The sequence below is a fragment of the Moschus berezovskii genome, chromosome 12 (assembly GCF_049115385.1).
Source record: "Moschus berezovskii isolate FMDL1 chromosome 12, NW_MosBer_1.0, whole genome shotgun sequence".
Lineage (NCBI taxonomy): Eukaryota > Metazoa > Chordata > Mammalia > Artiodactyla > Moschidae > Moschus > Moschus berezovskii.
The window spans coordinates 94,836,424-94,850,551 of NC_142471.1; the positions used below are offsets into that span (position 1 = coordinate 94,836,424).

The 14,128-nt window shown below is 48.3% G+C and overlaps 1 protein-coding gene across 2 annotated transcripts in view; it reads left to right on the plus strand.

Annotated features, from left to right (window-relative positions):
• Nucleotides 1–14,128, plus strand: part of MGMT (O-6-methylguanine-DNA methyltransferase) — a 272,074-nt gene that overhangs the window by 29,183 nt on the left and 228,763 nt on the right. Inside the window, exon 1 of one of the 2 annotated variants that reach the window (XM_088842433.1) lies at nt 10,216–10,332. The exons of the other annotated variant lie outside the window; for it this stretch is intronic. Within the exon in view, the coding sequence (XP_088698559.1) occupies nt 10,219–10,332 (114 nt within the window). The 5' untranslated portion in view covers nt 10,216–10,218. Of the gene's footprint in view, nt 1–10,215; nt 10,333–14,128 lie in introns of those variants that run through there. 2 annotated transcript variants of the gene reach the window in all.

A 14,128-nucleotide genomic window follows, 5' to 3' on the forward strand; every position in this document is an offset into this window, starting at 1 on the left:
CAAAGAAATAGAGGAAAACAATAGAATAGGAAAGACTAGAGATCTCTTCAAGAAAGCTAGAGATACCAAGGGAACATTTCATGCAAAGATGGGCTCGATAAAGGACAGAAATGGTTTGGACCTAACAGAATCAGAAGATATTAAGAAGAGGTGGCAAGAATACACAGAAGAACTGTACAAAAAAGATCTTCACGACCAGGATAGTCACGATAATATGATCACTGACCTAGAGCCAGACATCCTGGAATGTGAAGTCAAGAGGGCCTTAGGAAGGATCACTATGAACAAAGCTAGTGGAGGTGATGGGATTCCAGTTGATCTACTTCAAATCCTAAAAGGTGATGCTGTGAAAGTGCTGCACTTAATATGCCAGCAAATTCGGAAAACCCAGCAAAGTAATGCTCAAATTTCTCCAAGCTAGGCTTCATCAGTACATGAACTAAGAACTTTCAGATGTTCAAACTGGATTTAGAAACAGCAGAGGAACCAGAGATCAAATTGCCTACGTCCGTTGGATCATGGAGAAAGCAAGAGAATTTCAGAAAAACATTTACTTATGCTTCATTGACTATGCTAAAGCCTTGACTGTGTAGATCACAACAAACTGTGGAAAATTCTTAAGGAAATGGGAACACCAGACCACCTGACCTGCCTCCTGAGAAATCTGTATGCAGGTCAAGAAGCAACAGTTAGAACCGGACATGGAACAATGGACTAGTTCCAAATTGGGAAAGGAGTACATCAAGACTGTATATTGTCACCCTGCTTATTTAACTTATATGCAGAGTACATCATATGAAATTCTGGACTGGATGAAGCACAAGCTGGAATCAAGCTTTCAGGGAGAAATATCAATAACATCAGATATGTGGAAAGCGATAACCTTACAGCAGAAAGTGAAGAGAAAAAGCTGGCTTAAACTCAACATTCAAAAAACTATGATCATGGCATCCGGTCCCATTGCTAAACGGCAAATAGATGGGGAAGCAGACTTTCTTTTCTTAGGCTCCAAAACCACTGCAGATGGTGACTGCAGCCATGAAATTAAGACAGTGTCTCCTTGGAAGAAAAGTTATGATCAACCTGCTGCTGCTGCTGCTAAGTCGCTTCAGTCATGTCCGACTCTGTGCAACCCCAGAGACGGCAGCCCACCAGGCTCCCCTGTCCCTGGGATTCTCCAGGCAAGAACACTGGAGTGGGTTGCCATTTCCTTCTCCAGTGCATGAAAGTGAAAAGTGAAAGTGAAGTCGCTTAGTCGTGTCTGACTCTTCAAAATAGGGAATTAAAAAGCACAGACCTTACTTTGCCAACAAAGATCCGTCTAGTCAAAGCTATGATTTTTCCAGTAGTCATGCATGGATGTGAGGGTTGGACCATAAAGAAAGCTGAGTGTCTAAGAATTGATGCTTTTGAACAGTGGTGCTAGAGAAGACTTTTGATCCAACCAGTCTATCCTAAAGGAAACCAGCCCTGAATATTCATTGGGAGGACTGATACTGAAGCTGAAACTCCAATACTTTGGCCACCTGATGCGAAGAACTGACTCATTTGAAAAGACCCTGATGCTGGGAAAGATTGAAGGCAAGAAAAGAAGGGGATGACAGAAGATGAGATGGTTGGACGGCATCACTGACTCGAGGGACATAAGTTTGAACAAGCTCCAGGAGATGGTGATGGACAGGGAGGCCTGGCATGCTGCAGTCCATGGGGTTGCAAAGAGTCGGACATGACTGAGCCACTGAACTGAACTGAGGGCTAGAGCATGATGATGTCATCAGCCCCCCGTAAGTGCCCTCCTGATGGGGGTCTGCACCATCATACTCCACATGGGGCAGCAGACATCCAGGTTTCTGGATGAGTTGGGGAGCATCTCTGTGGGCAGTGATTGAACCGTGGGGTCCTCCACCACCATTTGGTCATCTTTGTCCAGTTGAGGCTTGTGTGAGGGGTGAGGTTTCATTTTTTTTTTCCCTTTTTTTCTGACTTGGTAATTTGTGTCATCCAGCGAAGACCACGGAAGACGCTTTGAGAAAAGGCCAACTTGAGGAAGTATCAGAGAGTTAACGCAACAGTGCTGCTGTATGTGGGAGGCTGACGCCACTCTGCTGTTTTCCTGAAGAGAGTGCGGAGCTGGGAGCAGGTGGCCTCGGGAAAATAGAGACTGGGATTTGCCCCAAAATAGAGCCAGTGGGAATCTTTCCAGAAGCAGTAAGTGGAACCTGGAAGATGTGAGTGAAATAAGGGGGTTCCATGTTAGGTGGGCATCTCTTGCTGGCGCTCTTTTGCACCAGTGGCCCTCCAGTCCTCTGACAGGCGGCATACTGTTATCTTAGCCTGTTGGGTGCCCTTGGTTGAGATGAAAATGAAAACACAGTAATACGGAAGGGGCTTTGTGACTAGCCTCGCATGCCTTTCTGCATCAAGATACGGGCCTGTAAGTATGAAATAGCAAGCAGTGTGCTTTAGTGTTATGTAATACATATCTTATAAAATAAAAATGGAGTATTTTGATCTTTTAACACTTCAGGCTGAAGCTCCGGTGCTATAAAATTATTGTGGAGCTAATATACATGGTCGTTCTTGGTCTTAAGAGCTTGTGGGCGTGTTTAAGCTGGTTTCTCATTTATTTATTGAGGTGGATGGCATCACCGACTCAATGAACATGAGTTTGAGTGAACTCCAGGAGTTGGTGATGGACAGGCAGGCCTGGCGTGCTGTGGTTCATGGGGTCGCGAAGAGTCGGACAGGACTGAGCGACTGAACTGAACTGAACTGAAGTAACGTTACGTTCATTTCAGGTGTGCAACATGGTGGTGCTGTGTCCATCACTGGACCACCACAATAAGCCTCATTAACCTGTCACCACCGCCTTCTGTTTCTTTTAAAGGGGCTGCGGTGCTTCTTGCCTGCGGCTGAGGGATCCCTTCTCTCCGGGGCTGCTGTTTCGGTTTTGCTTGTTCTTGCTCACGGTGTCTTATTTCCGAGTGTGCCCGGTTCCCTGATTGTACTGGATGTTACGATGGGAAGATGCTCCGTTATTTGCCCTTGAGAGTGACGTGGAGCCTCAGGGGTTTCCAACGGGGCAGTGCTGGCTGCAGCAGGGGCTGGGGTCACTCACCTGTCTGGGCCTGAGCCCCGCCTCACCTGGCTGGAAATTCCCAGTTGTTGTCAGTATCCCTTCAGTAGACCAGTGGTTCTAACTGGGGACGATTTTGTTGCTTAACATTTACTTTGTATCAGCTTGGTTCTCATTTAAACACCAGCTTCAGCCCTGTCTAAGGAATCCAGTGAGGACAAGAGTTCGATACATAATCATTTATTTTTCTGTTACAGGTCAATTTAACTCATAGATAGAAACTTGTGTCTCAGCTGATCTTACCCCCCAGCTCAGCACTCCAGTCAGAAGGTCCCTTCTCTTACCCACGGGGCCCTGGAAGAGTGGCTCTCGTGTCTTTGAGTGGTATTGTCTGCACACCTGAGGTTGCTGATGTTCCTCCCACCTGTCTTGATTCCAGCTTGTAACTTATCCAGCCCGGCACTTCTCCTGATGTGCTCAGCGTACAGAGTTAACAAACGGGGTGACAGCAGACAGCCCTTTCATACTCCTTTCTCAATCTTGAACCAACCTGTTGTTCCATATGGGGTTCTGACTGTTGCTTTTTTACCTGCATACAGATTTCTCAGGAGGCAGAAGAGATGATCTGGTATTCCATCTTAAAGATCTTTGTAAGAGCTTTCCGTAGTTTATTATGATCCACACAGTCAAAGGCTTTTCGATGGCGTAATGGATGGAACAGAGGTAGATGTTTTTTTTGGAATTCCCTAGCTTTCTCTATGATCCAGTGCATGTTGGCACTTTGATCTCTGGTTCATCTTCCTTTTCTAAACCCGGCTTGGACATCTGGAAATTCTTGGTTCACATAATGCTGAAGCCTAGCATGCAAGATTTTAAGCATGACCTTACAAGCCTGGGAGATGAGTGCAATTGTCCGACGGTTAGCACATTCTTTAGCACTACCCTTCTTGGGAACTGGGATGAGGATCTGTCGAATTAGAGTCCACACACCACCACGTTTCCTACGTGGAAGAAGTGTATATGATAACTATATAAACAAGAGTTGGCTTGGATGCGGAGAAACTGGAATGCTAGTGCACTGTGGGAATGTAAACTAGAAAACAGTCTGGTGGCTCCTTTCATCAAGACAAACAGAATTATCGTGTGATCCAGCAGTCCCGCTCCTCGGCAAAGACCCAAAAGCAAGCACTCGAATAGCTGTTTGTACACCAGTGTCACCGCAGCGACATGCACAGTAGTCAGACATTGGGCACAGCTCAAATGTCTATGGAGGAGCGAACTGATGAACCACGGAATGGGGCTCTTCCCCGCAACGGAGTGTGACTCAGCCCTGAAAGGAAGGAAATGCCAGCACAGCGTTCCACATGGATAAGGCTTGTTGTGAAACAAGCTAGACACAGCTGGCAAGAACTCTTGTCTCCACCTGCATGATGGGCCTTGAGTTGTCACCTTCACAGAGGTGAAAGTGTGCTGGTTTCCAGGGCTGGGCAGGGGAGCTGGAGGAAGTGGGGTTCTGTGGCAGATGATGAAGTTTGGTCTGGTTAGTGGTGACGGCCACACGACATCGTGAATGTATCTGATGACACTGAATTGTACTCTTGTAAATGTCAAATCTAAAGATGTGTATTTTGCCACTGTTGGAAGATGTACGTCTGGTAACTTTTAAACAGTTTGGGATGGTGTGTCTGTCGCACTTGGTCACTGGCTCAGCCTGGGCCGCCCTAGTCTCCTGGACCCGCACCCTGGACACCATTCCTGGGCAGGAGGACGGCATCCAGCACGTCGCCGTCCCTGTGGGTGAGGGAGGTGGGTCATCAGGTGGTGTCCTCTTGGGACCCCTGGTGACCACAGGAGCCAATTCCAGAAACTGCCCCAGACTTGGTATTCAGTATAGGAAAAAACAAGACAGAAAATGTCTTGACTGTCAAGAACATCGTAAAACAAAGGAAGGTGGCAGTGTTTCCATCAGGATGCTCGTCCTCACCCCAGTGAATAAGTGTTCGCATCGTCTTTCTTCTGGATGGGGAACTTGCAGGCCCACCGCCTCACCGTGTGTCCTCCTTGGGGTTGCTGTGTTCCAGATCTTGTGGATGGTCTTGTAGAAAGGGAGAAAACTTTAAAAGTTCTTTATAAATGTTAGTTTGCTTGCTAATAGGTAGCCTTCTTAGTGTTCAAAGAAGTAGTTAATTATCAAAGTTAAAAGTTAATTATCAATTATTTTTTACTCTGTTACGGTCTGGATTTTTCTTCTAATTCAAGTTACCCTTGAAATTAACATGGCAGATTGATAAGATTTTCATCTGTGAATATTATCTGAGGCAATCTGTTGTAACTTAGATAAAATGTATCAGCTAAATTTTGTAGTGAGAAGTTTTACATTTCTGCTAGTGTTTGAAATAGACAGTAGAGATTTTTCCTCATAGTGGTGGGAATATTCGACAGAGAGATGATTACATCAATCAATTATTTGAACAAAGATTGGGTATAGCTTACATATGATTTTGTAATAATCCCTATTTCCAAGGAAAAATATTTGCAGAGTACTTACTCATTGTGTCATTTGTAGATAAATTGGTTATGAGTTGGTCTTTGTTTTTATTGAAACATAGATTCTGTGTGTAAATGTGGATTTTAGGTATATCTTCTCTATGTGTATCACAAGTGTCTGAAATCAGAGAACTTGAGCAAAATGATTTTGCTATATTAAACAATGAATTTCATTTGAACCTGCTTTGATCCCACAGCTTCATCCTCATTTTCCTCCAGTGCATAGATCTCAGTACCCGGAGATGGCCTCGTCCTGGGCTGGCCCATGCTGCCCAGCACTTCTGGAGATGTCAGTCCTGGGATGTAGTCTGATTCTAACCTGTTCCCAGCCTGCTGACTTGGTGTCGGAGAGACAAGGGCCCTGCCCCTTCTTTGCTGGGGGAGGGGAAGGGGGTTAACTCTGGGTCAGAGGGTAAGGGAGGCTCAGAGACTTTGCTGCGTTGTGGCCTGTCGTCTTTTCTGGGAGGACATGTGTGGAGGGCAAACTCACATGTGGGCAGAGGAGGTTTGGCTGCCCCGCAGACCTGCAGCCTTGCCTTGAATTTCTAAGGGGCTGTGGGTAATGCTGCCTGACCCTCGGGTAGCCCCGACTATCTCATCAGCCCGCATGGTGTCCCCATCACAGAAGAGGACACGGGGCTGGAGAGGTTGCCAAGCGCCCACTCTGCATTTCTCTCTCCAGGCCCAACTCTTATCTCGCTGGCACCCTGGGAAAGCACGTTCCCGAATGGAACCTGTGGCCACTTCTGGGACTGGTGCTGAATGGGTGTCTCCCTGTAGGTTTCGAAGGATGGATTGTTTCTCTGTCACCTACAGTGAGGATGGGACCCTGTGCAGAGAACACTTGGGCAGATGGAGTGTGGTTCCTGCACCCTCCTGCCTGCCTCATGGGGCGATGTCTGACATCTCTGGGGCTTCAGCCCCAGCCGTTGGAAGGTCTGATGCTGAAGCGCCAGTACCTTGGCCACCTGATAGCAGGAGCTCACTCGTTGGAAAAGTCCCTGATGCTGGAAAAGATTGAAGGCAGGAGGAGAAGGGGACGACAGAGGATGAGATGGTTGGATGGCATCATCGACTCAAAGGACGAGTTTGAGCGAACTCCAGAAGATGGTGAAGGACAGGGAAGTCTGGCGTGCTGCAGTCCATGGAGTCGCAAAGAGTTGGAAACAGCTGAGCAACTGAACAACAACCGCTTGCAGGGTGTCCCCTTTCTCTCCTCGTGGCCAAGGCCAGTTTCCTGTGCTGAATCTCAGGCTGGAGATCACTGTGGTCACGTGGCGTGAGCTGGTGCCATCCCTGGGTGCTGCCCCTGGGCACAGAACCATTACAGAGACTGGTGTCTGTGCCCTGTCTCGATATCCTGTTGATAAGGTAGAAAACAAAACCCCTTACTCGATGAACTCTACTGAGTACCATCTTCCTTCTGACAGCGTTTAACTCTGTTTACTTCTTAATGGATGAAATCTATGAAGATACTTTCTAAATTTTAAAGTACCAAACACACACGGGAAAAAGGCCAAGGGTGTATAGATAGCAGCTTACGTGCTTTGTTGAGGGTCGTGGCTCTGTGCAGTTTTTTCTGCAGGGAGATCCTGCCTGATTCCCTTCATCCCTTCCCCGACGGTCCAGATGCTCCACCTGAGGCCGTGCTGACCGACAGGTCACTATGATGTCATCTTTCTGAAAGCCCTGGACTGCTATCAGTTATGCTTTAAATGTTGTAATGAAGAGTTTGAGACTACTCAGCCGTCTTTGAGGGGAAGAACCTATCTCCTTCTCCAGAGAGATAATTAATTCTTAGAGTATATGGTTTTTGAAGAATTTACTGTAAGATAAAAGACTAGTATTTTATTCTTGCATTTATTAGTATTTAATCAAATGGAAAGTGCACTTTTGGTCTGGAAATCTTGGCTTCAGCCACAGGATTAGACTGAATTATTGTTTAAAGAGTAAAAGGTATAGAATTATATGTTCAAGTTATCAAGCCACTGATAGGTTTTGGGCATAATGTAGCTAATTTAGAACATAAAATTTCCTGCCTTGGGTTAATCATTCAGCAGCAGCAGTGTGCGTGTCGGTGGCTGATGGCCTTGTGGTGGGGATGGTGTCTGTCCCTCCAAGAGCCTTGTGCCATCAAGGCTGGCTCGTTCTCGGCCGCCGGAGCGTGTCTGGAACATAAGACTCTTCCATTTGGGATAAAAGTCATCAATCACAGCGTGCTTCTTACCCGAGAATCCTTCACCGCACAAACAGTGTGCGACAGATTCTTTATTAGGGATAAAGAGGCCCCAATCCTGTGGTCCTTATTGGTGGCTGGGCTCAGCACTCCTGAAGACCCAGTGGCAGGTTTTTCTAAGCAAGTACTTAAGAAATTCCGGAGAACTTTGGTTCCTACTTCTTGCTCGAGGTTGTCGTGTCAGAGACGGGGGGTGAGCATATGGGATCAAAGTGGATCTTGTGATTTGTTTCTTAGCAGGTGGGAGAGAAAGATCCGACAGGACAAAACCTGGGACACTCTGATAATCACTTACGTGCTTTGAGGTCAGGAGGTGGCAGACTTTTCCTAAAATAAACTGTATGGTAAATGTTGCTGGCTTTGCAGGCTGTATGGTCCTGTCACAACTACAGCTGACCCTAACATGGGGGTTAGGGACACCAACTCCCCATCCCCACCGTCCCACACAGTTGAAAATCCAGGCATAATTTATAATCAGCCCTCCATATCGTGGTTCTGCATTCACCATTTCCACCAACCAAGGGCTGTGCAATCCTGTAGCGTTTACTATTGAAAAAAAGTCCACGTATAAATGGATGCACATGGTTCAGATCAATGTTATTCAAGGGTCAGTTGTACTCACAGAGCTTCTGTAGTACAGAATGAGTCTGGCTAGATTCTATTGAAACTATAGATTCTTAAATGTGGATTTCATGTCATTTTTTGCACATCCTGAAGTGTTTTTATTTGGACTTTTCCCTAATCATTTAGAAATGCCCTGCACCCTGCCGACCCCGATCATTGTCAGGGGCACAGTCTCTTCACCCACGCGTGTCCCTGCTCTTTACTCTCAGCCCTTCTTGGTGTTGAGCACCTTGCCTCATTTGCGGAATGCACCCGGGAAAGGCTGACGAAGAGTGGAGTCGGGGAGTAAGTGTCTGCACCTGGTCAGTGGGTTCTGGCACGGACCCTCACTTTGGGCAAGGATGTTTCTATAGGCCTCCCCAAAAGCCACCGTTGATTCACCTTCCAGGTGTGGGGATGTGCTTCCTGGCTGTTTGCTGGAGCCGTCTCTTGAGGATTTCGGCGGAGCCTGTTATGGAGTCTGGATCTAACTGTACTCACCACGCTGTATGAATCAGTGCAAACAGGGATTGGGTTATTGAACCAGGGGACAGAATTATAGTGAGTCCCCTGTGGAGGCTAATTACATCGGCGACACAAAAAGCACGTGTTTATAACATAGAGGTTCTAGCCACACACAGGTGGGAAACTTTATTGACTAGAACGTCTTTCTCCTGGCTTGATTGCAGACACACCTCTCATACTTTGATACTCCGGGGCTCTTTGGGGGTGAGGACGATTCTGAATCACATCTTGCTGTCAGGAAGACAAGTGTGAGAGCTTTGCACTTCACCACCAGCCCTGCTGGCCCAGCTCCGCGGTGGCTGCAGCCAGTGGCCTATCTTGTCCCGCTCTGCAGCAGGCATCTCTTGGGTTTGGCTGCTTTGCCAGATTGAAAAGTGTTTCTCTCAGATCTTCCCTCCTGTTCTCACATGTTTCTTATTCTCTTACGTCAGTTAAACTTTGCCCAACTGTAGGGGTGGATAAAGAATGAGGTTATTTTCTGCCGTGACATATTTAAGCTGAAGCTTCCCAAGACATCACAGTTCTTTCAAGACCTGACACTTCATTGTGAGAACCAGCCTGCCACCCTCTCTCCTGCTCCGTGACAGACTGTCACTGTCGAGCCCGGGACTGAGTTGGTGCCTCAAGTCGTGGAATGTCTTCAGGTTGTGAGGCGGGAGCTGTCGGCAGGGTGGGCTGAGGACCCATGGGAGGCCGCCAAACCCCCAGGGGTGACCTGGGCCAGAGCCCCCGCCGCCAGACCGCCACACGACTACTCCTCGCGGATGTTCACAGAAGCAGTCCTAAGGGTAGTTAAAAGTTAGGGAAAAGGTGGCATTTTTTTCATTTTTTTCTTCACAGTAGATTATAAGCAGCTCATTCCCTGTCTTTACTGACGTTCAGGATGCCACGACTGCCGTGGGGATGCTGTGAGAGTTGGGGAGTCGGGCTCAGGTGTCAGCCTGTTGCTGGGATTCTGTGGGTGATGTGGATCCCTGCTCACGGGGTCACATTCTGAGCACAGGGCACAATGGCTCCGGGTCCTCGTGGGACTCGGGGTTCACATGAGCCTCTTGAGTCCTCACGGGGACTTGAGGTACCTGTGCGACTTGGGGGTTTCCTCAGGACTCAGGCTTCCTGCGAGATTGCGGGTTACACAGGGGACCCGGGATTCCCTTGGGACTCAGGGTTCACGTGGGACTCAGAGTTCGCGCGAGATTCTGGGTCCCGGGGGATGCAGAGTTCACGCGAGATGTGGAGTTCCCACGGGACTCAGGTTCCCGTGAGAACTGGGGTTCTCACAAGACCTGGGGTTCCCGCGAGACTCAGGGTTCCGGGCGTTGTGGAATCGGCTGCTCTCCCCGAGGTGAGTGCCTGGAACCCCGAGGGGCGCCTTCTAGTTTAAACGGGCGGGAGAGGCCAGTCAGCTTTGAGCGCAAGGAGCTGTGGAGGGGCGTTCGGAGGCAGGGTCCATTGGGCGCGCGCGCCTCCCACGGGGCGGCTGCGGTCAGCAGCGGGGTGTCCCCGCAATGCTGCGCGGGGAGGCCGGCTCCTGTGCTGCCCACAGCCCCTGGGGCCTCCCCGCTGTGGCCGTTGCTCCCACCTCAGGAGCCCCCGGGGGAGTCGTGCCGCTTCCGGAGCGGCGAGGGGACCTGGGGCCGGGCGTGAGCGGCCGCTCAGGGCCGCCCACAGCCTCCCTCCCCTTTCTCGGGGCCTGGGCCCTGGTGCGGTGCCGAGCCGGCCAGACTCTCTTAGGACGCTGGGACCCCGAGGACCAGGCGGCAGGCTCGGCCGGGCGGAGGAGACCTGCGGTGCGTGTGCTGCCCTGCTGGCGCGTGGTGTCCGCCCGGCGCTGGCGCCCAGCCGAGCCCAGAGGCGCCGGGCCCCTTAGAGCAGAGGAGAGCTGGAAGGAGGGGTCGTCCTGCAGAATTAAGACTTCCTGGCTGCTTTTCCAAATCCTGCTCAGGTGGCTGTGGATGCAGAGTTCTCATCTTGCCTCTGACTCTTTGGGCTCCTCGCGGGAGGTCTGGGCCTCCTTACTCTTTTCTTGATCATTGGTGCATCTGGCCTTCTGGCCCCTGGTATATTGGTTGTTAAAGAATAGATCTTCCTTCACCAAATACTCAGACGTTCTCTGAATTGCCAGAAGAGGGGTAAGCAGCATAACCTGCTCAAACTAACGCCTTGGAATGGAGCTTCTCCCAAAGTCCCCTGAGAGGAGGGGGCCTGGGGGCAGTGGCTAGTGCTTCCCAGGTCTGGGAACCCAGCAAGTGGGAAACGTCTTTGAAGTCTCCTTTTTCACCTTAATAAAAATGTGGTTTTCGTGTATCATTCTTATTTTGGTGTTAAGTTTTTCTTCCCTGAAATTAATCAGCTAGGCAGGTGTACAGTGTTTCACTTGTAGTTTCGTGTGCGTAGGCTCCCCTGTGTACCCTGAGAGTGTGTGCACTCAGCTGTGAGCATGCTGTGACCCCAGCCTCTCACTTCACTGCAAGTCTGTGTAGATTTGAGTCTGGTCTGCAGTGCTTTGGTTAGTCGGAAAGCTTTGTAGGGAACATTTTTAATGTCATCGCTAATGCACTTCTAAAAAGACCTTTATTGGTCTCACTGTAGATTGTTCTGGTATCATGTACCAATTTTTGGCAAGATGCAGAGGTATTTTAGTTAAACTGTTAGAATGGATATGTGTGCAGTAGTTGTCACTTTGGTATTGTACCTGGAAATAGTTTTCAAGAATGCTTGAAGCTCCAAGAAATTTCTGGAGTAGTTTGTTAAGCTGCACATGTGTTAGTTTTGTGCACTTTCTCTGTGGTCTGTTTCTTCTACTCACACACACACACGAGTTTGTGTTCCAACTGCTCCCTAATTCCTGTGTTTTTGCACAAATTCACAACAGCCTTTGAGCTTTAGAACAGAAAAGCAGTTACCTTCCTGAGTGACATATACCTTAGTTTGCTAGCAAGAACAAAAATGAAAACTTTAGAAAGGAAAACTGAGTTTTAAGTATAGTTTTAAAATGTAGATGGTGCCTCTTTTTTTTTTTTCTAGAAATGGTGGTTTTAAAGACCGGTAAACAAATTTCCTAAACGTCGCTCTAACACAGCGGCTCTGACAGGCAGGCATTTTCTCAGCTGTTTTTATAACATGCTGCTTGTAGCGGGTTGTTTAGATGACTGGTGAACGTTTATTTAACAAGACGCACGTGTATGTGATGCTGCAGAGCTGAGCTCCGCCCTGGTCCTGACTCCCCAACCCTTCTTGTGACGAGTATTCTTCAAGACCGAAGTGTGGTTAATCAGGACGGTGCTCTGCCGTGCAGGGCCGGCTCCAGTGACGAGAATGAAAAAAGCACGGATCGCATGTTCTGAAAGTCTATATAAGCTGGGAGCAGGCAGAGCACAGTATTTATGGGACCCCCACACCAGCAGGTTTCATTTGAAAGCCTAGCTGTGTCTCTAATGCAGAACCTGACATGTCAGGGCCATAGCAGAAGGCTTTGGGGTGATTATTTTTTTTTTTTAATTATGAAGATAAACTTTATTTTGTAGAGCAGTTTTAGGTTCACAGCAAGGTTGCACAAAAGGTACAGGGAGCTCCCATGCACCCCCATCCCCTCCCCACCATCACTCTCCACACACACACTCATACATTTGTCCGTTGTTTACATCAGGGTTTACTCTTGGTCTTGTGCTCTCCACGGGTTTTGACAGCTGTGTTCAGTATGATGTCCTGCATCCACCACCACCATAGCCTCCAGAACGGCTTCCCCACCCCGAAGATCTTCTGTGTTCTACTGTTCCTCCCTCTCTCCCCCCTACCCTGCAACCACTGTTTTTTTGTTTTTCTTTTTACTATCTCCACATAATTGGAATCACAGAGTACGTAGTCTTTTCAGAAGCCTTTTCAGTCTTCTTTCACATAGTAATATTCATTTAAGTTTCTTCCGTGTGTCTTCACGGCTTGGTGCCACATTTCTTTTTAGCAGTGACTAATAGTTCGTTGTCTTGTGCAGCACTTCAGCCGCTCACTAAGCGAAGAACGTGTTGATTGCTTCCTAGTTTTAGCATTGTGAATAAAGCGGCCATAAACATCCATTTGCAGGCTTTTGTATAGACGTGAAGTGATGTTTTTGCGCAGCTTTTGGATCTGTTCTAAATTTGATATACTGGGTGGCAGTGCCAGTATTTTGTTTGGTAAAATCATTTCAACCAAATTGAAGCCTTCTTCTTGGTTGTTAGGGCATAATTGACTGAGCCGTGTTTTGACTCTTTTGGTGGAAAGTGACCTGGTGAAATTCCACGATGGAGACCCTGGCCTGGTGGCACTGTGAGCTGGGTCTTAGCCATGGGCCTGGGTTTTTCCCTGATGTTTTCCTTCTTGACTCACACACCTGGTGGGGACCAGTCCTGTCCACTTTCTTCTCCACCCTCTTTGGCCAGGTTTATTAAGAGGTGATCGGTAGGAGTATTTTCTCTCTTCTAGGGGTTTGACACGTGTTTTTCCTAGTTAAAATAACCCCTCACACCCGATAGTTAGGTGGGCTGATCTTGAGTAACGAGGACAAAGGTGCTTCCCTGGTGCTTTTTTCTTACTCTCTAATCAGCAGGGTGATTGTAAAACTCGTCATCTCTTCGTGATGACTTTGTTGATGTCAGAAGGAGCTGCAGCTGGGTTGCTCCCCTTTCCTGTGTCAGTTCTCAGTGCCAGCAAGTGCCCACTTCACACGTGCAATAGATGGAAAGGCCAGGAGGCCTGAGATGCGGCTCCTGGGGACGCCTGAATTTGGCTGTGGGCTGAGCACTGACTTGGGGGCGGCCTCAGGAGCACACGTCTGAGCTCCATGTTTGTGCATGGTGAGGAGGAAGGCAGGCAAGGTTTTTTCCAGCCTCTCTAGTCGTTTCATTGTGCAGGATACCAATACTAGAAACGGATAAAAGTGGAAGGTATAGGACTGTGAAGATGGTTCTGGAAGGACAGTGTTTGAACAGGCGTGGCCGGCCTGGAACACTACAAGCAAAGGAGGAGGAAGACAGCTTGTTACTGGGTTTCTTGCTTTTGATAGAGTGGGAGCCCAGTCTCTGGCGCCAACTGCTTAATTCAGAACATTAGACACCGTTCATGTTGAAAGGGAGATGAAACGAGATTCACTTAGCGTTTTCAGA